Source organism: Dromiciops gliroides, chromosome 4 (assembly GCF_019393635.1).
Source record: "Dromiciops gliroides isolate mDroGli1 chromosome 4, mDroGli1.pri, whole genome shotgun sequence".
In the NCBI taxonomy this organism is placed as follows: Eukaryota; Metazoa; Chordata; class Mammalia; order Microbiotheria; family Microbiotheriidae; genus Dromiciops; species Dromiciops gliroides.
In genome coordinates, this window is record NC_057864.1 from 34,963,129 (window position 1) to 34,986,552 (window position 23,424).

General features: G+C 39.2%; 1 protein-coding gene across 9 annotated transcripts in view; it reads left to right on the plus strand.

The window, feature by feature from the left end:
• Positions 1-23,424, plus strand: part of EVI5 (ecotropic viral integration site 5) — a 251,225-nt gene that overhangs the window by 105,687 nt on the left and 122,114 nt on the right. For 8 of the 9 annotated variants that reach the window (XM_044001522.1, XM_044001517.1, XM_044001523.1 and 5 more), the window contains 9 exons: positions 610-684; positions 1,388-1,513; positions 2,702-2,845; positions 9,808-9,897; positions 10,006-10,103; positions 15,084-15,144; positions 19,633-19,686; positions 21,987-22,019; positions 22,597-22,743. In XM_044001522.1, coding sequence (XP_043857457.1) covers positions 610-684; positions 1,388-1,513; positions 2,702-2,845; positions 9,808-9,897; positions 10,006-10,103; positions 15,084-15,144; positions 19,633-19,686; positions 21,987-22,019; positions 22,597-22,743 — 828 coding nt within the window. The remainder of the gene's footprint in view (positions 1-609; positions 685-1,387; positions 1,514-2,701; positions 2,846-9,807; positions 9,898-10,005; positions 10,104-15,083; positions 15,145-19,632; positions 19,687-21,986; positions 22,020-22,596; positions 22,744-23,424) is intronic. The other variant, XM_044001521.1, reaches the window with a different exon arrangement.

The following is a 23,424-nucleotide window of genomic DNA, read 5'->3' on the forward strand; positions in this document are numbered from 1 at the left end:
ATAGAGATACCTCTTTGCAGGACAGGCTACTATCTCACCTCCAAATGACCCAAACTTGGGCTGGCTGTTGATTTAGCCTGTCTCCCATCATTTAGACTTCTTCCTCCAGAATTGTCAAGAACAGTCAGCGGTTCAGTCTTTGTTTACACTCAGCTATGAACCAACTGCTCTGGCGTTCTCCCTCATGCTTTTCCTGTTCAGAATCCCCCCCCCCCCCCCCACTCCTTAGCAAACCTCAGAACACCACTAAATATAGATCCTGTTCAAATAGCGTCGGCTTTGCCAGCTCTTCACTTAAGTCTTTTACTAAGTCCTGTCTCTATCAGATAGAAATGATACTTTATTTCTAAGCTTTGTTTTATTGCCCAAGTCTGGACTACTCTCTCTCCTCTCTTAGCAGAAAACTTGCAACTGGGAATTGTCTAATGAAATTTCAAATCTATGAATCTTTGGTTGGGCTTGAACTAGGTAGGATAACATCTTTTTAATGATCAAGAAATTCTCCTTCCTTAATAAAAGGCTTAATACTTTGTTCTTTTTAAGACTTCTAGAGAAACAAAGATTTTATGTAGCATTGAATTAAGATATTTTGAATGACTTACTTTTCAGGCATATTCTTTAGTGGATCGTGAAGTTGGATATTGTCAGGGGAGTGCTTTTATAGTTGGACTGCTACTCATGCAGGTAAGTTGGTTCATGTATAGTAGAGAAGTTCTGAGCTATTAGCATGTTCTTTAAACTCTAGGGAAGAATTATTCATCTTCTCATTACAGGCAGCTAGGTGCTGCAGAGGACAGAGCCTTAAACCTGGGGTCAGGAAGATCTTAGTTCATATTCGGTCTCAGACACTTATGAGCTGGGTGACTCAGGGTGAGTCACTTAAGCTCTGTCTGCCTCAGTTTTTTCATTTGTAAAATGGGGTTAATAATAGCACCAACCTCCCAGGGTTCTTGTAGGATAAAATTAAATAATATTTGTAAAGTGCCTTGCAAACCTTAAAGTGCTATATAAATTTTCGCCATTAATTAATATAGTAGTGGTGGTGGTGGTGGTGGTGGCGGCCACAGCTGCAGTAGTAGCAGCAGCCTCGTTATGCTTGTTTGCAAAGTGAAGATAATAATGTTTGTACTTCTTAATTCACAGATTGTTCTGAGAAAACTGTTTTGCAAATCTTAAAATACTTTATAAATGTAGGCTGTTGGTGTGTTTTCTAATTCTCATGTAATTTGTTCTGAAATATTTAATTTAAAAAAATATTTTTCATGTCGATTAAGGAACATTTCAAGTGTAATATCTTATCAGCAGCCTTACTGAATTTGCATAGTTCTAATCCACACATGTGCCATGGGTATCAGAGGTCCTTCACATTGTCTTTTTTCTAACATAGATGCCGGAAGAAGAAGCTTTCTGTGTGTTTGTTAAATTAATGCAAGATTATAGACTGCGTGAACTCTTTAAGCCAAGTATGGCAGAATTGGGGCTTTGCATGTACCAGTTTGAATGCATGATACAGGTAAAAAGTTAATGTATGTGTGTGTGTGTGTGTGTGTGTGTGTGTATAAAGTATTTTAAAGTGGAGGGTACAGTCATTCATCCTGATGGCATCTTATTGGGGACATTTTCTTTATGTTGGCTGTACTGGGTGCTCAAGGTTAACATGGAGAAATAGAAGTGGAACTCAGCCACTAATCCTTAGAATAGGTCAGAGGGCGTCAGCGATGCCGACTGATTGCAGCCAGGAGCCTCATATGTTTGGAGCATGGAGATTGTCCCTTTATTTCCCTTTTTTTTCCTACCGCAGGCTCTGCAGACCCTTATGACACTAACATACTGACAATGAAATGATGATTGTAATATCATACCAGTGTCCATTCTGTTCTTCATCATGCTTTTTAAATTGATGGATGGGCTTGATAGAATGATCAAATAATGAGACTAACACAGAAAGGAGTTGATGAGCATAAGAGTGACTTAGAAAAAATCAAATTGAAAACAAATACTTTATATCACCAATTCACATATTACTTGCTGTTCTGGTTTTGAACACGTATATGAAATAAGATTGTGTTCTTTATTCCACTAATATTTTGAGCCTGTGACTTTGCATATGTAACAGTTTAAATATGCCATTAAAATATTCAATGAAAAGAATAGACCTTGATGAGAAATACTAAGGATGATATAATAGGTGTAAAATCATTTTCCTTGAGCTATTTACTATAAGGGCTTTTCCTTGGAATGCTTAGAAAACCAGAATAGAGAACTCTTCTGTCCTAACCCGGGGAAGCATAGAACATGTAGTCAAAAGGAGGTTGTATCTTGTGGAAAATGACTGCCAATGTCCTGCGTATTTAAGAGGGAAACCCTGCTACCTGCATATGAGCCATCCCTGTATCAGTAACCGCAGCACTCTTTTTTTCCACGTTAGATCTTTTTTGTCAGCCTTATACCCTATTGATGTTAGACTTTTACAGATTGTATATAATTTCAGTATTCAATTACACAGTGCCTTACTAGAGTATTATTAGCATTTGGGGTTGGTTGTGAATGGAAGGATTAGATAATGAAACATAGAAGGAACACCCAGGGAAATCTAATCTGACATTTCTCCTATGTTGTTTGGTCACATAACTTTTGTTGATTGACAAACAATGACACATTTTAAGTTACTTACTTTCCTATATTTTGTCCTTCTTCCAAGGAGCACCTACCAGAACTCTTTGTACATTTTCAATCTCAGAGTTTCCATACATCTATGTATGCATCATCCTGGTTTCTGACCATCTTTCTTACAACTTTCCCACTACCAGTGGCAACAAGGATATTTGATATATTTATGTCAGAGGTAAGCTATTGGAAATCCTTCTTATCCCTCTAGTACTTAAGGATTTTACATTTAAATATTTCTTCATGAATTACTCTAACTCATATTTTTAAATAGCTCTGTGTAAATGACTTGTTGAATGGCAACGTATTCTTCAATACTTTAAAGATTTATGACTTTATCATTCTGGGTGCATCTCCCAGCAATGCAAATCACAGCCTTTCATACCTTAGAAGACGGTATATTTTTTTTTCCAGTTATTGTGGCTAAAACATCCATCACCTACCATCCAAACCTTTGGCTCCTAAGTCTTTCTAAACCTAGATAGATAGGCTGGTACTCCACTGACTGCGGTGCAATCTCTTATTGGGCCATTGGAACCTTTATGCTTGGGAGTTGGTGCTAGACGCTTGTGCTCTGGTGGCTCAGTATTCCAGAGCTCTGGATCAATACCACATCACAGTAATTCATCTAAGGAGAACTACAGCCAGTCAGCAAGCATTTATTAAATATACAATCAGAAAACAAAGAGGATACCTGTCCTCAAGTTGCTTACATTTTAATGGTAGAACACAGCATAAAAGGAAGCTGGTAACTGGCATTCTTGGGAGGTGGGGTGTGTGATGGCAATGTTAGGTTCAGAGTTTGAGTTTCTAGGATGACAAGAGCATGGTGCAGAAAATCCAGAGTTCAGCCTGGCGAGGCATGAGGATATGGCCGGCCTGGGCACTTTCCTTATGTGGAGGTTGGCAGAGGATGCAGGGGCAGTGAGTACTTCTAATGTCTGAACTCCAGGGCTGAAGTGAGCTTCCAGGATGAAGAGGTTTCTGGGACATGGTGGACAAAGTCCAGAAGGCAACCACTATAGTAGAGGAAGTAGTGCACCTTGCCTGGTCATTGTTTTTATGGACTAGTCACTTTTTTGGAAAAACTTTCTTGGCTACAACACATTAGAGTGCCACCGAGTAAAGACTTATTTCTCTCTCATTGCCTGGAGTGTTTTTCCACCCTACATAGATAAGTATAGTAAAGCAAAGTATTTAATTATTGGGAAGTCTTTTGTAAAATGAACAATTTGAAATTTTAAAAAGTTAATATTTTACATTGGGATCCCAATCCTTACTCCCAGTCCCCACTTCTCCTAAAAAAAAGTTCATAATGATGCTTTGTTTTTGTCACCTGCAAATGTGCCTGTTTGATGGTGTTGAGATAAATAAATGTAACTAGCAGCTACAAGTACTTTAGTCATTTCTATGCTACTAAGAGCTGATCCTGATTTTGACTATTCCCTCTCTTTTATTTTTATTAGATCATGGGAAGAATGAGGTTTCCACTATCCCTCTTAAGCATTTACATTTTTTTGTTAGCATTTACTTTTTTTTTTTGGTGGGGCAATGAGGGTTAAGTGACTTGCCCAGGGTCACACAGCTAGTGTCAAGTGTCTGAGGCTGGATTTGAACTCAGGACCTCCTGAATCCAAGGCCAGTGTTTTATCCACTGTGCCACCTAGCTGCCCCAGCATTTACTTTAAAAAAAATTTTTTTTAATTAAAAAAAAATTTTATTTATTTATTTAAGTTTTCAGCCTTTGTTTCAAATTTTTCTTCCTCCCCCCCCCCTCTCCTAGACAGCAGGTAATCTGATATATAACATTAAACATATTTCTGCGTTAGTCATTTTATACAAGAAGAATCAGAGCAAGAAGGAAAAACCTCCAAAAAGAAAAACAACAGCACCAAAACCAAAAGAGATCATATGATTCAATCAGCATCCATATTCCAGTTTCTTTCTTTTTTTTCTGGATTTGGAGAGCCTTTTCCATCATGAGTAACTTTGGAACTTTCTTGTACCATTGGATTGGCGAGAAGACTCGTCTATCATGGTTGATCAACACACAACAGCATTTACTTTTAACATTTACTTTTTTAAAAAATAATTTTTTATTGATTTTTTTTAACATCACCAGTTTCTATACTTCTCCTCCCAGAGAGCCATCTTATATAATTAGTATTTCCTGAAAGCCTCCTTCAAAGAAAGAGAAAACTACTTCCTCCAAAAGAAAAGAAAACCCAGAATAACTGATCAGAATATATTTTTTAAAAAAAACCCTGAGAGTGTGCTTTGTACAACATGTGTGGACTTTCCACCTCTGCAAAGGTGTGGAAGTATCTTCTCTCTTCTTTCAAGCCAAACTTCTTATTTATAATTTTGCAACATATACTTTTGGGGTGTGTGTGTATGGGTGGTTCTTTTTGTTTACATTGTTGTAGTTAATGTGTATTGTTTTCTTCACTCTGCTTTCTTCACTCTGCATCAGTTCATGTGGATTTTTCCAGGCTTCTCTGTTACCATATATATCATTTCTTAGAGCTCAGTAATATTCCATTATATTAATGTACTGCAATTTGTTTAGCTATTCCCCAGTCGATGGACATCTTTGTTTTCAATTCTTAGCTTTCACAAAAAGTGCTGCTATATTTTCATGTATATCAGTGGCCTCCTTGGGGCAGAACAGAATCTGGAGGTCAAAGAGTATAGACATTTTAGTCACTTTATTTGTATAATTCAAAATTGCCTTCCCTTATCGCTGGCAACCTTGACTGCTCTTATCTTTTGTCATCTTTGCCAGCTGTTGGGTGTAAGGTAAAACCTCCTAGTTATTTTGATATGCAAATATTTCTCTTATTAGTGATTTGGAACATTTTTCATGTGGTTGTGAATGCTTCACAATTCTTTTGGGAACTGTTTGTTCACATACTTTTACCATTCATCTTTTGGGGAACATTTACTTTTACTGCCTAATTGAATGTAGTTTGAAGTTCAGTGGTGGATAACTGGTTAAAATATTAGTGAGGAAGAAAGAGTGCTTAATGCTTGAATCAAATGGACTGGTTCTAGGACTGGTGCTCTTTTAGGCTGGACATTAACCGAAACGAGAGATCTTTGAGAGCTTATCTAAAAGTAGTTAGACATCAAAATGTAAGAAATATAGTACAAGGAATATAGGCTTAGAAGGAAGAAGAGTATCATAATACCTTTTTTTTTTAACCAACAAACATTTATTTTATTTTCCAGTTACATGTAAGGGTAGTTTTCGGCATTCATTTTCATAAGATTTAGAGTTCCAAATTTTTTTCCCTCCCTTTCCTCCCCCCTCCACAAGATCACAATCAGGTTATATATGTACAACCCACAAGTGTTCTGTTTATCACTTCTTTTTATAGGGGTGCTTAGTAAGCTTCCTCATTAGTTCCTTGGGATTGTCTTGGATCATTGCACTGCTGAGAGTAGTTAAGTCATTCACATTTGCTCATTGAACAATACTGCTGTCACTGTGTACAATGTCCTCTCAGCTCTGCTCACTTCACTATACATCGATGTTCATTAGTCTTTCAAGGTTTTTCGGGGATCATCCTGTTTGTCATTTCCTGTAGCACAAGACCATTCCACTACAATCATATAACACAGCTTTTTCCATCATTCCTCAATTGATGGACATTCCCTTGATTCTCAATTCTTAGCCTCCACCAAGAATTGCTCTAAATATTTTTTGTACAATTTTCCCCCCTTTTCTCTTTTTCATGATTACTATTGTTAACTGTTTCCCTTCCATCCTATTCCCTTCCCCATGATATTTATTCTATTATCCATCTTCTTTCATCCTATCACTCTTCAAAAGGGATTTGCTTCTGTCTGTCCCCTCTCTCTTTCCTTCTTTTTTTTTTTCCTTTTTTTTTTTTTTTTTTTTTAGTGAGGCAATTAGGGTTAAGTGACTTTCTCAGGGTCACACAGCTAGTAAGTGTTAAGTGTCTGAGGCCGGATTTGAACTCAGGTACTCCTGACTCCAGGGCCAGTGCTCTATCCACTGTGCCACCTAGTTGCCCCTGCCCCTCTCTCTTTATCCCCTTCCCCTCCTATTTTTCTGCAGGGTTAGAGAGATTACTCCACCCAATTGAGTGTGTACCTTATTCCCTCCTTGAGCCAATTCTAATGAGATTGAGGTCTTTGAGCCAATTTTGATGAGTGTTAGGCTCATTTACTGCCCAGATTAAATAGATTACTCCACCCAGTTGGGTATGTCTGTTAGTCCTTCCTTGAGGCAGCGCTGATGAGTTTAAGGTCTTAGAGCCTTTTCTGATGAGTGTAAAATTCATTTACTGCCCTGCTCCTCTCCCATCTCTTCCCCCACTCTATAAGCCTTTTCCTGTTACTTTCATGTAGGATTTCACTTCTGCCCTTCCCCCTCCCCCAGTGAATTCCCTTCACCCCTCAATTTAACCCTAAAGTTGTCATCATGGGGCAGCTAGGTGACACAGTGGACAAAGCATCCACCCTGGACCCAGGGGGATCCCAGCCCAAACCCGTCCTCAGACCCAAGAAGTCACCCATTGCATGACCCCAGGTATGTCCCCCAACTCCAATTTTTTATGGTTCTCTAGGGTCTTGTATTTGAAAGTCAAATTTGCCATTCAGTTTAGGTCTTTTCATCACAAATATCTGAAAGTGCTCTTTTTCATTAAAGTCCCATTTTTTCCGCTGAAATATAATGCTGAGTTTTGCTGGGTAGGTGACTCTTGGTTGTAATCCCATTTCCTTTGCCCTTTGAAATATCATATTCCATGCCCTCCAGTCCTTTAATGTAGAAGCTGCTAGATCTTGTGCTATCCTGACTGGGGCTCCACAATACTTGAATTCTTTCTTTTTTGGCAGCTTGCAATATTTTCTCCTTGACCTGAGAGCTCTGGAATTTGGCTATAATATTCCTAGGAGTTTTCTTTTTGAGATCTCTTTCTGGAGGTGATCGGTGGTTTCTTTCAATTTCTATTAGCTTCTTCTTCTAGAATTTCAGGGCAATTTCCCCTGAGAATATCTTGGAAGATGGTGTCTAAGCTCTTTCCTTGATCATGGTTTTCAGGTAGACCAGTAATTTTCAAATTATCTCTCCTGGACCTATTTTCCAGGTCGGCAGTTTTTCCCAGAAGATATTTCACAGTGCCCTCTGTTTTTTTATTCATTTGGATTTGCTTTATTGTGTCTTGGTGTCTCATAAAGTCACTAGCTTCCATTTGTTCAATCCTAATTCTTAGGCAATTATTTTCATCAGAGAGCTTTTGTACCTCCTTTTCCATTTGGCCAATTTGACTTTTCAAGCTGTTGACTTTTTTCTCATGTCTTTCCTGCATCTCCCTCATTTCTTTTTCTATTTTTTCCTCTCTCTCTCTAATTTTATCTTCAAAGTCCTTTTGGAGCACCTCTATGGCCTGAGACCAATTCGTATTTTTCTTGGAAGCTTTAGATATAGGGGCCCTGATGTTGACATCTTCCTCTGAGGGTGCCCCTTGGTCTTCCTTGTTACTGAAGAAACTTTCTATGGTCCTCCCTTTTCTCTGTCGGCTCATCTTGCCTTTCTTTTACTAGCCTTTTAGCTCCTTAAAGTGGGGCACTGTTTCCAGGCCACAGTATCCCAAGCTTAAGAAGGCCCAGGTGGTATGATTTAAGGAGAATCAGGTTCTTCCCTCGCCCAGCCTGTTTCCTGGTCCTAGATGACCCCAGACCAACTTGCCAATCAACCAGCTTTGTGTGTTGTGGTTGTTAGCTCTGATGAGCCTGGGCCCCTCCCCCACCTGGGCCACTTCTACTCTAGCTTACCTCCTGGTTCTCAGTAGGGGTGTAAAATCCAAGTTCTGCCTTAGCACCAGCATAGACCCCTGTAGTCTCTCCCCTGCCCAGGGCTCAGCCCACGCACCAGATTGTGAGCTTAGTTCCAGACAACACTGGCGCTTCAGCTGATTCAGAGGCTCTGGGGGTCTGCTTCTCTGGTGAGGCCTTCCTGGGACTGGATCTGTGTCAGGGTGACTGTGGGGTTTTCTCGACTCCTGTATCAGTACAGCAGCTCCCTCCTTCTGACCTTCCAAGCCGTTCTTGGTTAGAAGATGGTTTCAGCACATTCTTCTGCGAGTTTTGCTGCTCCAGGCATTTTCCTGTGGCATTATCAATGTTTAAAAATCTAATGTGTGTGTCCTTACCTGCCCCCCTCCCCAGTGTGTGGGGAGAATTAGCTAAGGTTTACTTATAAATTCAGCAACAGTTTAGGCTTTTAAGCATTTATTAAAGTATATTAGGGGTTAGCAAAGAGAGAAAGAGAGAAAACCATCTTCACGTAGCTATCCAAGAGAGTGAATTTCTGAAAATTAGGAAACCTGGCTACCTTCCTCCTTCTTCTGCCACCACTAGCTCCATTCCCAACCAAAAAAAGCATGATACCTGTTTCAATGCTATCTACTTGGACTACTCTACTGAAGGCTTTTTATTTCATGCTTTTCAGCACTTGGAGAAAAGAAGAGTGTACTTCTTATAAAACATCAGTAGATGTATTGAAGTCCATGTAGCACTAGCGAATATCAGGAGGAGATAGACTATTCCATTTCATTTTAAGCCTTTCCTAGGAAAGCTAATGAATACAGATATGTAAACATAAAGGTCAGTTTTTAAATATCTGCCCCAAAAGACCTTGAGATAAACAGAGCAAGATCAGATACTTGATATATTACACTAGAGGGAGAGGAACTTCCATGTAGTCTAATGTTTGGGTATTTTTGGTGAGGCAGTTGGGGTTAAATGACTTGCCTAGGGTCACACAGCTAGTAAGTGTCAAGTGTCTGAGGTCACATTTGAACTCAGGTCCTCCTGAATCCAGGGCCGGTGCTCTGTCCACTGCGCCACCTAGCTGCCCCCTTAGTATTATTTTTTAAAGTCATTTGTTTTTGTTAATGATGAATGTGTGTGGGGCAGCTAGGTGGCGCAGTGGACAGAGCACCGGCCCTGGATTCAGGAGGACCTGAGTTCAAATTCGGCCTCAGACACTTGACACTTACTAGCTGTTTGACCCTGGGCAAGTTACTTAATCCTCATTGCCCCGCCAAAAATTTAAAAAATGATGATGAATGTGTGACAGTTTAGAATTATGTAATTTTTCTCTTTTAGGGTTTAGAGATAGTGTTTCGGGTTGGACTAGCCGTTCTTCAGATGAATCAAACAGAGCTCATGCAACTTGATATGGAAGGAATGTTACAGGTGAGTCTATTGGCCAATTTCCAATTCTAATGTCTTCAGATTTGGCAGCATCAGTTAATAATAACCAGTACTAATTAGTTCTTATGATTTACTCTTGTTGCCTCTTAGCATTTTCAAAAGGTCATTCCGCATCAGTTTGACAGTGGTCCAGACAAATTAATTCAAGCATCTTATCAAGTCAAATACAATACAAAAAAGATGAAAAAGTAGGTATTGTATGCATCTCTTGCCTTTTTTTTTTAAGTGGGAAAAGTTTGGGACACTTTATTTTATGTGTATGTTTGTTTTACTTTGCTCAGTTTCATTAGACAATATTAAATCTTCAGTGAAGTCAATGCTACTTAGTGCTGATATTTAAAGGAGGATGAGGCCTTTGTTTATTCTGGTAACTTTTATTAAAAAGCGCTGCCTTTCTGTGTCTCCTCTCTATAGCTTGTTTGTATGTTGTCTCCCCCTTTACACTATGAGCTTCTTGAAGACGGGCTATCTTTTCCTTTTTTTAGCAAAGGGCCTGCCATATACTGGCTCTTAGCACGATTGCTCAATGACTGACTAGAATTAGGAGTCAGGATTTTTAGTTTTTTTTATATTTTGATCTGCCTGAATAGACTTTGTCTTTGTTTCTCTTAAATAATCTTTCCAGTTCTGATTTTGGCTTAAAGATGATTTAGGGGTTTTCTTAGCTCATGTTTATATTGTGATGAATTATGTGCAAGCTCTTATCTCAGAAGGACCTTGAGGGAGAATCTAGTCTATTCCCTTAACTCCCTAAGCAAAAATGTATTTAAATTTGTACTAGAAACATGAATACCCATTCTCTCTTTAAAGACCTTGAGAGGACAGGCTTCTGTCAACCTCCCGATTTATTCCATTTAAATTTTTAATCTTTATTGAAATTGGGAACTTCTCCACACATTTATGCTTTGTAAAGTAACTATGTTTGATTTTGAACTTGGAGAAATAAAATAGGACGGTCATTAATTAACCTAACTTATATGAAAACCCTTTGACAAAGTATTCATAAAATATTAGGGCCCGAGAATAAGAAGCAATCTGAGAGACTACTCAGTAAGTCCATCCTCCAATTCCATGCAGAAATCCCCTCTAGAATATCCTTCATATAGATCTCGGATTTTCCAGTGATAGGCAGCACATAACATTTTTATAAGGTTTAGTTATTAGAAAGTTTAACCTGATAGTGAACCCAAACCTGCCTGCCTAAAACTTCCACCCATTGGTCCTGGTTCTGCCCTTTAGAGAACAACCCACAAACAAATGAATCGATAAGCTCTCTTCCAGCCCTTCAGATACCTGGAGACAGGCATCATGTACCACTGTGACTTCTCTTTAAATTACATGGTTTGAAAACATCCCGCCCTCCCCCCCTTTCTGGTCACCCTCCTGTAGACACTATCCCAGGGTGTGACCAGTACAGAATGCAGCTGAACTGTTATCTGCCTCATTTTGAACGTTTTTCTTTGGCCAAAGTTTACATAAAAGATGTGGTAGTTACATCACAGAATCTTTGAGTTGGAAGGAACGTTGGAGGTCTTGTAGGCTGATCCATCCCTGCACAAGAAACTTCTATTTAAAATACTCAACAAGTGATTGTCCAGCCTTTGCTTAAAGATGGCCAATGAAGGGAAACCTTCTACCTCCGGAAGAAGCCCGTTCTGCTGTTGGACAGATCTAATTGTCTGCAGCTTAGACCCATTGCTCCTAGTTCACTAGTATCATTTATATTCCACTTGATAGCCTTCAAATACCCGAAGACAACTCTCGCCCTTTTCCTGTGTTTTCTCTTCTCCATACTAACCATCTCCAAAGTCACCACCGGTCTCATTTGCAGGATCCAGTGGTCTTTTCTCAATCCTCATCCTTCTTGACTTCTCTGCAGCCTTTGACACTATTGACCCAACTCCCTCCTGGTTTTCCTCCTACCTATCTGACCAGTCCTTCCCTGTCTCCCTTGCTGGATTCTTCCCCAGAGCAGGCCTTTATCTGTAGGTGCCCCTCAGGGTTCCATCCTGTCCCCTCTCCTCCATTTATACTATTTTGCCTGGTGATCTCATCAGCTCCCATGGACTTATACTGGTTATTCTCAGATTTACCTTTCCTGCCCCATTCTCTCTGCTGACCTCCAGGCTTGCATCCCTAACTACCTTTCAGACATCTAGCATTGGGTGTCCAGGAGACATATGTCAGCATGACCAAAACAGAACTTATCTTTCCTCCAGTCGAACACCCCGCCCCGCCCCCAGCTTCCTACCTTCCTTATTGTTGTATCCTTCCAGTCCCTTATGTTCTCAAACTAGAAGTCACCCTGAATTCCTCACTATCTCCCCCCCATATCCAATTTGTTGCCAAGGCCTATTGAGGTCACCTTGACAGTGTCTTTTGAATATGCCCCCTTCTCTTCTCAGACACGCCCCCCTTCCCCAGGTACAGGCCCCCATCACCTCACACCTGGATTATTGCAATAGCTCCTGGTGGTTCTGCCTTCTTGAGTCTCTCCCCTCTCCAATTCATCCTTCACTCAGTCACCAATATGATTTTCCTTAAAGTATCTGATTGATCCTTCCCCCACCCCATAAACTCTAGTGGCTCCCTATCACCTCCAGGATCAAATACAAAATGCTCTGTTTGGTGTTTGAAGACCATCATATCCTACTCCTCTCCTACTTTTCTAGTCTTCTTATGCCTTCCCACCTTATTTGTACATATTGTTTACTTGTTTCCTCCCCTTTATCTTCATTACCTAGCACTGTGCTTTACACATAGTAGGCACTTAATAAATGTTTATTGATTGTGTACCAGGCACTGTGCTAAGGAATGGGACTGCAAATACAAACAACTGTCCCTGCCTTCAAGGAGTTTACATTCTTTTTTTTTATTATTATTCTTTTTTGTGTGGTGGGGGGGCAATGGGGGTTAAGTGACTTTCCCAAGGTCACCCAGCTAGTAAATGTCAAGTGTCTGAGGTCAGATTTGAACTCAGGTTCTCCTGAATCCAGGGCCGGTGCTTTATCCACTGCATCACCTAGCTGCCCCAAGGAGCTTACATTCTAATGGGGAAAATAGTGCATAAAAGGAAACTGAAAAGCTGAGGGAGAAGCTATGTCAAAGTGAACAATGAGCATTATGGAGGAGTGCCACCTAGTGGGAAAGAAGGAAATAGCTGCTCTGAGCGCCCTCCTCAAACAGAGCCCTTCCTCTTCCAGTGAGATAGAGGAGCCCTGGGGGCAGGGAGTATTTCTGAGGTGTGAGTTCCAGGGCTGAAGTCGTCTTCCAGGATGGAGAGGTTTCTGGGGCATCATGGAGAGGTCCACTGGCCGGCCTACTACCTGATGGGAAATATGGGCCAAACCTACTTCCCCAAGAGCAGTAACGCCCTCTGATGGTGCGTTTTTCTTTTTTTTTCTTCTTTTTTTAGTGAGGCAGTTGGGGTTAAGTGACTTGCCCAGGGTCACACAGCTAGTAAGTGTTAAGTGTCTGAGGCTGGATTTGAACTCAGGTACTCCTGACTCCAGGGCCGGTGCTCTATCCACTGCGCCATCTAGCTGCCCCTAATGGTGCGTTTTTAATAATTCTGAGTCTAGTCATTGAACCTGTTTTGAAACCATCTAATTATATATATCGTCTATACTAAATTTCTCCATCTTGTATATAAGAATGGTCTGAAAAATTACCAAAAACTTTTAAAAAATCTCTATTTATAGCATTTTCTTCATCTACTAATTTACAAATCTGTTTTTTTAAAAAAGGAAGGTGTATAGCTTTCCTTTGCCTTTCATTTTCCGACAGTACAACTTGTCTACCTACTCTCCAACCCCTTATGAAGGAACAAGTCTCCCCACTTTACCTCTGATACTTCTTTGGTTCTTATTGAAGTCTGACTTCTGTATCTTTTGGGAACACTTCACCATTCCCAGCAACCTGAACAAATCTCTTCAGCCTCCTCTCTAAGAGGGAGATCAGCTTGTACTTGCAACACAGCTAATAACCAAGAGGCAGCATCCGCAATGGCATCTAAGCCAGTTACAGAGTCATTGCTGTGTTCACACTCCTTTCTTGCCTCAATTTTTTCCTCTCCTTCTTTTACCTGAAATTATTTTTGTAGAAATGCAGTTCTATTGCATAGTAGATATTGATTGATGGAATTTGCTTATAAGCCCCCTTTGAGGAGTAATTGTATTCTATATTGTGAATAATGTCTAGAATGCACTCTAGTATCGTAAAACAGGATCAACAATTGACTTAAAGACTCTGTTATGTGACACTTTTGCCATGTTATGTTTCAGAGGGTAAGTTTGACTCTTCAGCATCTACAGATTTATGAAATAATGAGTCCTGTTATGATGGTCATTTTTACGTTATGTGCTTTTAAGTATGATCATGATTCTCATTAAATAAATATGAAGAAGGTCCTGTGTGCCATAGTTCTATGCCAGGTGCTGTGCGTGATACGGAGGTCATAATGTATTTTTTAGGAACTTATTATGTAGTAGAAAGAAGGCACGTACCTTTCTCATAGTCTCTGATATGTCCTAACATAGTGAAGTTCCCCAAAGTGGTCAAGAGGAAGTGTTAAAGGAACTTAGAAAAGAGAGAACATTGTTTACAGTCTATTATCCACCACAATTAGCCTTACTTTCACTACGTCTTCAGGGCAGACTTCTTTCAGCTGTACTTTGACATGATTATTTTCTATCCTTTATTTATGTAGTTTTTTGGCCTTGACTTATTCTGCGTTTTCTATAATACTTCTCTAATTAATCAAGATTACTTTTAATTCTAATTTTGTGTCTCAAGATTGTGGTAATGTTATCCAGTTTAGGGTCACCTACCGATGTGAGTGAGATTCTGCATCTAGTAAAATGCTACCAGGCATTGTTTAGTTGAGTTAGAACTCATGCAGTTTAAGTTTTGGATTTCTACACCAGAATTTCCTGAACATTTAAGAACTCAGCTTCTTATTTTATAAAACGGGATAATATGTACAAGGTTTAAGGTCCCTCTCCATTCTGTGGTTCTGTGATTTTTAAAATGATGCTTCTACATAGCCAATATCTCTGCTTATAAGCAATGAACCTTGTCAATGTTTATCCTTTGTTGTGGTTTAAAAAATTTGAATCATTCTGGTCACTTTGAGAAAACTTACGTCAGAACTTTTATTTTTCTCTTAGGTTAGAAAAGGAATACACTACAATAAAAACTAAAGAAATGGAGGAGCAAGTTGAAATTAAAGTAAGCATGAGGAAGCCGCGTGGTCAGACTTGTAAGGATGAGCTCCAAGGAGCTGGTGATATGGCAGGGGGATGGATGCCATGTTGTGTTGGTATTGTCGGGGAACTTAGTAACAATGGGCCTTTTTTTTTTCCATTGTATTTTCCAGTCATTTAGGTACTGGGGGGAAAATGTCATTTCCTCCCTGTAGCTTATAACAATTGGATACTTTAAACCAGATAAAGGGCAGCTATTTACTTTTCCTCTTTTTTGGAATACATAATGAGAACTGGCTTTCTCAAGAAGACATATGTGTTAGCATACACAAGGGTGGATCAGTTGTGATTAGAAGCATCACTGAAGTTGTGCATATCAATATGCTTTCGGTGGTTGGAGCTGATTTAAGGACAGAGGGAGCCTGAGCTACCTCAGCCTGTTTGTCCCCAAGCCCAGGATGCACAGCTGTTCTCAAGCTTGGCCCCCACTATCCCTCTTCAGAAGGGAGCACAACAGATAGTTTTCCTTTATTCGGTTAATTTTTTTTTTTTTTTTTTGGTGAGGCAATTGGGGTTAAGTGACTTGCCCAGGGTCACACAGCTAGTAAGTGTCAAGTGTCTCAGGCCAGATTTGAACTCAAGTCCTCCTGAATCCAGGGCTGGTGGTCTATCCACTGCGCCACCTAGCTGCCCCTCAGTTAATGTTTTAATAACTACAGAGCTTTAAAATTAAAAATTAAAAAACATCTTACCCCTTGATGATTCACCTCAGAATTTTCTTCCTGAATAAATAAGTAGCAATAATAAGCCATGATAGGTAATTTAAATGTTATGTACATGTGCATATATGTGTATATGATCAATATTTGTCTATATAATAAGAACAACATAGAAAAGACAATTTTGTAGTAACCCTATATTAAGAAAATTACAAAAAATAAAATTGTGCCCTGCTAAAAGAAGAGAAACTTTTATATTCACCTTATACACTGTCTCATACCAGTAGTGTGCTTAACACATGTTCTTAAGAGATGCTTCTGACTCATTTTCAGTTCAGTTAGTACAGTTGTTGCCTGGAACCCAGCCTTTCATTATCGCCCCCCCCCCCCCTTGTCAGTACATCAGGAGACACTCTCAAGGCTTCCTGGGTCAGGCAGATGCTGGCACAGTATGTGATATTTTTCATTTTTGTCTACTCTCAGAGGCACAGTAACATCAATGTCAAAGTAGTTTGGTGCTTGTGAATGAGAAATACCTCCTTCAACCCTGGAACAGCAAACTTAACTCAACCTCCCTGGTCTGTGGCTCTCTGGTGGTTTTCACTAGTCATTGTGCCATCAGGTCATGATCCCCCTCACAAGAGGGTGGCCGTGGCAGAGGATGCAGGGGAATGGATTATTTTCCTCTCATATCACAGAAGTCCTTTGGTTCTGAACCTGTCATTGGATGGGGAGCACCCTCTTTTTTTGCTGGCAATCTGTGATAGCATATCATAGTAAATGACAGCCTGCTTATGTGGAATCCTCACCCATGTCAGCCAACATGGTAAAAGAAGATGGCTAGATTATCCTTGTATGGGCATTGATTCCCCTCTCATACAACTCTTGGTCCAGCCTTGTCTTCCTCGGGCATGGGCCATCAGCCCCAGAATTAAGGTAGAAACTCTGAGACTCAGGGGATAACCTGCCTTAGCCCTGCCTCACTGCTAATGCTCAGAGAAAAGCCATCCTTGGAGCAAACAGAAGTCTCTAGTACCCCACTGGGGGTGAGTGCATATTTGACGCCATCTAAGACGGACTGCAGCAAGAAATGATGTTCATTGACAGCAGCATTCATTGGCATGAAGCCCTTCGGGAACTTGCTGATTGGTTGATTTCTAGTACTTGAATCTTATCTTTCTAATGGGATTAAGGCATATATATATATATATATATATATATATATATATATATATATATATATATATATATATATATATATATATATATATATATATATCAAGGCTATGGCGTTTGTTCCCTAGGGATATGATGACTGTCCAGTTAGAGAGTACTTTCTTATCACCTTTATTAGAGAGCCCCTTTATGATAGTCATATATGTAAAATATGAAAAATGCTTGTTAAAATATATCCCCCTGGATCAGTCTTTGATATCTAGTGCCAGATTTCATCTGGTCTAGGAGATGTATTATTGTAGCATCTCAGACAAACCCATGTTATAGATAAATGGGTTCAAAAATGGATTTCCCACAGCAGCTGAAGTGTTACATTTTGGCACCAGCAGATGTACAGCTGTGAGAAAAGATGTTACTAGGTCCAAATACAGATGTAAGATATTATGATGATGATGCACCTTAACCGTTGCAAAGCAGTGTACATGTTATCTCATTATGACAACACTCTGAGATAGATGCTATTATCATCCCCATTTTACGAATGGGGAGACTGAAATAGAGGTTAAGGGACATACTCAGGGTTATACAACTAGTAAGTATCTGAGGTGGGATTTAAATTCATGTCTTCCTACCTTTAAGCCCAGCACTCCATCCACTCAGCCACCAAGGTGTAAGAAAGATGTGGAAATGCTCCCCAGTGATGAAGCTTCATTAGTTTTTTCTCAAAAAGTACAAGGATGATTGGTCCTGTATAGTCTCTGTAGTCAGGCTGCCTGCTCTGCAGGGTTTCATGTTTTATGCTTGAAATTCTCTTGAGTATCATGACATTTAAGGTCTGCTTGCACTTTCTTAATCAAATATGATATTCCTATCTGAAAAAAATTTCTACGATTCTTAAAATTCACAATCCATTTTCTTTGGAAATTAGATAACCATGGATTGCTAAGATTATTGGGTGGTACTCTGATATTCTGTCATGGGCTTCTTTGTGGCATTCAAATGCATAGAAATGCCACTAATTTTATTAGGTCCTCTTCCTGAGGTACCTCTCTTGTTCAAAAATCCTTGCTGTTATGGTTTCTCTCAATTCTCTCTTGGCCTGGGTCATTACTGAGAAGATGTTTGCTTATATTGCTTCCTGCCTTCTCTGGGCATTTGTGACCCAGTGACTCCTGACTGCTCTCTGGGGATTCTCTTGAAGGGGGCATGGGCAAGGACGAAGCTTCTTCTGTTAGCAAAGTGGGGGCATAGGGAAACTCTTACTAGGTGAAGCCCTTCAGTAGGTGCCAGTACTGTCGGAATTACCAACTTCATTGTTAGTTTTAGGTTGGGGTGTGGCTCAGTCTGTTGCTGATGCTTCTGTCTAATAGTGTAGAACATTGCCTGGTACCCTGTGCCATTGAGTTTCTGACATGCTTCTTTGAATCTCTATGCCTCTTATAAAACTTAGGAAGACAATCACATATCTGACATTTAAAATCCACAGCCAACTGTATAGTTTTCTAAACTAGTCTCTTCCTTGTCTGATGCCATTAGTCAGGAACCAATTTTGGATTAATATCGAATATAGAATATTCTACAACCTGATTGCATCCTACCTTTTTTAAGTCTTTTTATCCATGATTCCATTTCTTCCACTCTGCTGGGTGGTCTGCTTGTCATTCAATGCTCTATCTCTGTTCTTTGGACCTTTGCACTGGCTGCCCCTCTGGCCGGGGGACCAGTGAGGCAAAGAGGCTGTTCTTCACTACTTCCAGCTTTTGGAGTCCTTAGATGACTTAAAGCTTAGATCAAGGGCTGCATCCTTCATAAAACTTTCTGCTTCCTTCTCCCATCCCTGTCCTGCCTCAGTCACTAGTGCTGCCTCTCCCACCACTCACTTGCATTTATTTTGTATAATACTTATTTCTGTACAGTTTGTCTCCACTGAGAGAAAGTAATTTCCTTGGGATGTTTTTCCTGATAACTCGGTGCAATCCATGACACACAGAAAAGATTCTTAATCTGTGCTCCAGGATTGATTACAAGGCATTAGATTATGGGGTGTCTTAGGATCGGAAAACACCCACCTTTGGCTTTTGATTCTTTCTACTTGTGAACCCCGGGCAAATAATTTATTCTCTGCATTTCGCAGGTTACTCCCTGCAATTTATCAGCTAAATTATAGAGGTTGTGAGCTGTTCTTTACATTCTTGGAAGACATTTCCACAATGGTAGTTCTCCACGTTACTATAATATCAAATTCTTCATTATACAGTGACTGACAGTATGAAGTTGCAAAGTGTTGATAGGTGAGAAAAGGAGAGGTTTTGTTGTTTTTTTACTGCTATTTTCTGCGCTTGTTTGTTCTCAGTAAAGGTCTGTGTGTGATACTATACTTCCAGAGAAAAAATATATGCTGTACTTTTTGCTCCTTTTTAGCAGAATGTACCTGAAAGGAATGTCATTGGTGGTAAAACATTTTAAAATTTATTATCTTTGCTTATGTCTTGTCTAAACTTTATACCATCTTAATGTTTGTTGGGCTGACTTGAATTATATGTACCATAGGGATCTGGATTTGGATAAAGTTTTCTCTATTTTCAGAATACTTAAAGCATTACTTTTATTTCTTACAGAGATTACGCACAGAAAATAGACTTTTAAAACAGCGCATTGAAACATTAGAAAAAGTAAGTATATTACTGTTTAATTGGATCTCTGCCACAACTATACATTTAACTTGGGGGGGATATTATGTTAAATGAACATTGCATGGAAAATGTAACATATATGTCCACTAAATTTCAATGTTTGCTGCTTAGCTGCTTAGCTTTTTGCCTGTGTACATAATTTGGCATTAATAAAAACTAAATATCTTGCACTCTTTCCATTTACAATTTTAAACTGAACTTGCTTACAGTGTAAATGTTGCTTTATATATGTATTCCTGGGCATTTGACCTGTGAAAAGAGAAACCAGTTTTGTCTCATCAACAGAAGTGGCTTTTTATTTTAACATTACCAGTAACTTTCCAACTGCAGGTTAAATCCTGAAGTGATTGATTTACAGCCTAGCCTTAGCATTTTGGGATAGAGGAAGTTATTGGTCATAGATGAAAATATTATTGCCTGTTTTATTATATTATGAGATTTATACTCTTAGGTCTTAGAAAGATTTTTAATTTCACCTCTGACCCTTTGTCATCATAGAGCTACTTAAGCTATTTACTACTGAGCCCGACATGAACATTTTTACAGGCTGTAATTAACTTAGTAGTATCCTATTTTAAGTTAATTTTCACCTTTCAAACCATATTTTCTGGTTTTGATACAATTACAAATTTTATATGTTTGGATATCTTTCCTTTACTCTTTAGAACCCAAAGTTAGCTGGTTATCGTAATTTCTAATTCACATTTATGTATCATTTTTCATTTTAAAACATATCTCTTCATAACAACCCTGTTATGTATGTTGTGCTAGCATCCTGACTACAAATAAAGAAACTAAGGCTAAGGGAAAGTGAGTTATCTGGTTTGTCTGAACTTTGCTTTGGTCTTCTGATTTTTTCTGATTTTATATATTAAAATGGCCAATAAAAAACCCCAAATTTAATTTGTCTTATTAGTCTATCTTATAAAAGTAGTAACTAATAAGTAACGCTTTTCAGGGTATTGCTAGCTTTTAAAATTTGCAAATGTGTTATTTATAAGTTAGTTTTCAAACAATTAAAGAAATATATGTAATTTTTATTGTTGGCATTTTTGTGGCCTGAATTTTTTTTTTACTGCTATGTCAAGAAATAATGTATATAAGCAAGAGAATATCTTGAAACAAATGTGTTTATGTTATTTGATAGATAACAGCACAAGTATATTTTACTTTGTCTATAGAATTATTTAAATTGTAGTGTCTTGGTGATTTGACTGAGGTATGTGGTTATGAAAATGATATTTTTATAAAAAGTATCTGGATGACTACACATATTGAATGGTTTACCCGATAGTTTGAAGTTGATTCAATTATTTTAAGGTTTTTTTTTTAATTGTGTGTTTGTATCTTTAATTATATTCCTTTCGTTAATTATATGTTCTGTTTTTATATAGTATAGCAAGAGCGTCAAATTGAATATTTAAAACAATTGAGGTCAAAGGCTACTACCCTTGTTCACCAATTTAACTATTCATCACATAGATGTAGATATAGTTTTTGGAAGCCGCCATTCTCATGGAAGACACGTTTTAATTTCAGTGAAACTATAGCGCATTATACTTGCTTTCGGGAATGATGGATTTGGAATTAGAATTCCATATAATTCAATGCTTTCTTGCCTCTTTGTATAGGGTACCTTGTCACTAAGTAGTTATAAAAATGACCCTTAGTTCTGCACGGCAGAATTATCTGCCTTCCTTTATTTCTAGATTTCAATAAAGAACCAAAGTCCAAGAACATATTTACTACATTTGATTTTTGTGGTGAATTATTTCACTTTCATGCTGGACATTCAGTTTTATGATCTTCCTTGCTTTTGCCTCTTCGGAAGCTGCTATCCCACAAGGCCACTGCACTTTGCAAATTCAGATGTGTGCTCAAATTCTGTCTCCTTTCCATCCACTTGACCTGGCCATTCGTGGGCCAGGGGGAGGCAGGCAGAAGGAAGGTTGCAACGGGGAGGCTTCAAAAATAGTAATTTCTAAAAAGCTCTTTTCACTGCTTCAGGCAATTTAGGATTAATGTTAATCTGTAAGAAGCAATTTATTTTCTGTATTTCACATTAGTCTTGACATGGTTTTGTCAGAATAATAAAAGCTAATAGCTTAAAAATAAATACAAATTCAGGTCTCCAAATATAGAGTATATTTTCTAAAGTTATTTATGAAAAGTAGGTGGAATTTGAGCACAATTTATTTCTTTCTATTCTCAATTTTATCACTTTATCACTTTTGTTTTATTTCTTTCCCTTATTTTCCTCTGAATTTTTCCTTTTATAGGAAAGTGCTTCCTTGGCAGATAGATTGATACAGGTATAGTTCTTGAGCATTTTCTCCAATCTTCCTCCCTACCCCTGCAATAATAATAATGATAATAATAATAGCAATGATCTCAACACCAGACTTAGAAAAATCCTGTTTTAATGCATGCACATTTACAGGCATTTATAAGGAAATATTTTAATTCTTAGATTATATGGGCATAGACAATTCTTGACAGTATCACCCTGGTTTATTTTTAGGTTTCAGTCTTGGCATTTGCACGTTGCAGATTTAACCTTATTTGAAATCCTATTTCAAATAGTCCAAATTGTAATCTGTGCATACTGTGAAATTCACTTCTTATATTGGAAATGTTTAATTGATGCATGTGCAACTGATTAATATTGCATGAATTGAATGTTGCAAGAACAATTGACTGTCAGTTTAATTTCACATTTAGTTCTCCCCAAATTGCTCAAGCAGCATTGAGCGGATAGCTATTGATTATCCAAAACTGTGCTATGCTCTGAGGTTATTTAATATGGCAAAGTAAATAGCTAACCTCACAAAGGCAGTCTTTCTTGCATCTGTCCTCAATTGCTTTACAAAAAAAAAATTATGTCCTAAGGGACAAGTGACAAGAGCCCAGGAGGCTGAGGAAAACTACCTCATAAAACGGGAGTTGGCCACCCTCAAACAGCAGAGTGATGAGGCCAGTACTAAACTGGAGCAAGCTGAGAATGCCGTCAGGGAGCTCCAGGAGCAGCAGCAATGGGTAAGGAGCCTGGGAGCACTTGTCTCAGCTTTCTCATTCAATGTTTTTCCATTTCAGTGTTCATGGCATGACCTCTGGGCTCTTCGCCCTCCCGACTGAAAGGTCTTGGGTTATTCAGGGCTGGGCTCTGCAGCTGCTGGAATAGATGTTGGTGGTGGTAGGTCCTTAGCCAGTGGCTTCCTTGGGGTGCTCCTGTGTTCCACCAGCTTCTCAGGGAACACACGGGCACCCTGCCACTCGACTGTCGAGTTGTTTATTTCACTGTGTGTCATTTCATCCTGTGAGGCATTTGGACAGGTTCCTTTGGCACTGTTTGTACCCCAAGTTCAGGCAGCTGCCCAGCAGCCCTGGGAAGCCCATATGGATCCTAAGAAGGGGATGGGTGCTGTGTGAAGAGCATAGGCTCTGGCTTCCCCCTCTGCTTGCGTGACGCTTTCTCAGGGCCCTTCCCAGCTCCAAATCACTGACTCCCTGCTGAGGCATCCGTAACCTTAGAGTGAGCTCTGGGCTTCAGAAAGCAGAGGTCGCTGAATGCGGCTCACCATTATACAGCTCAGGTGAAGGTGGCCTCGCCCACCTCTCAGCATGGAGCTCCTTTGACTTCTGATCCTTCAGCTGAGCTCCTGCTGTGCTCTTGCATATCACTAGTTAATGCCGAGGTGTCAGGGAGTAGCACAGAAA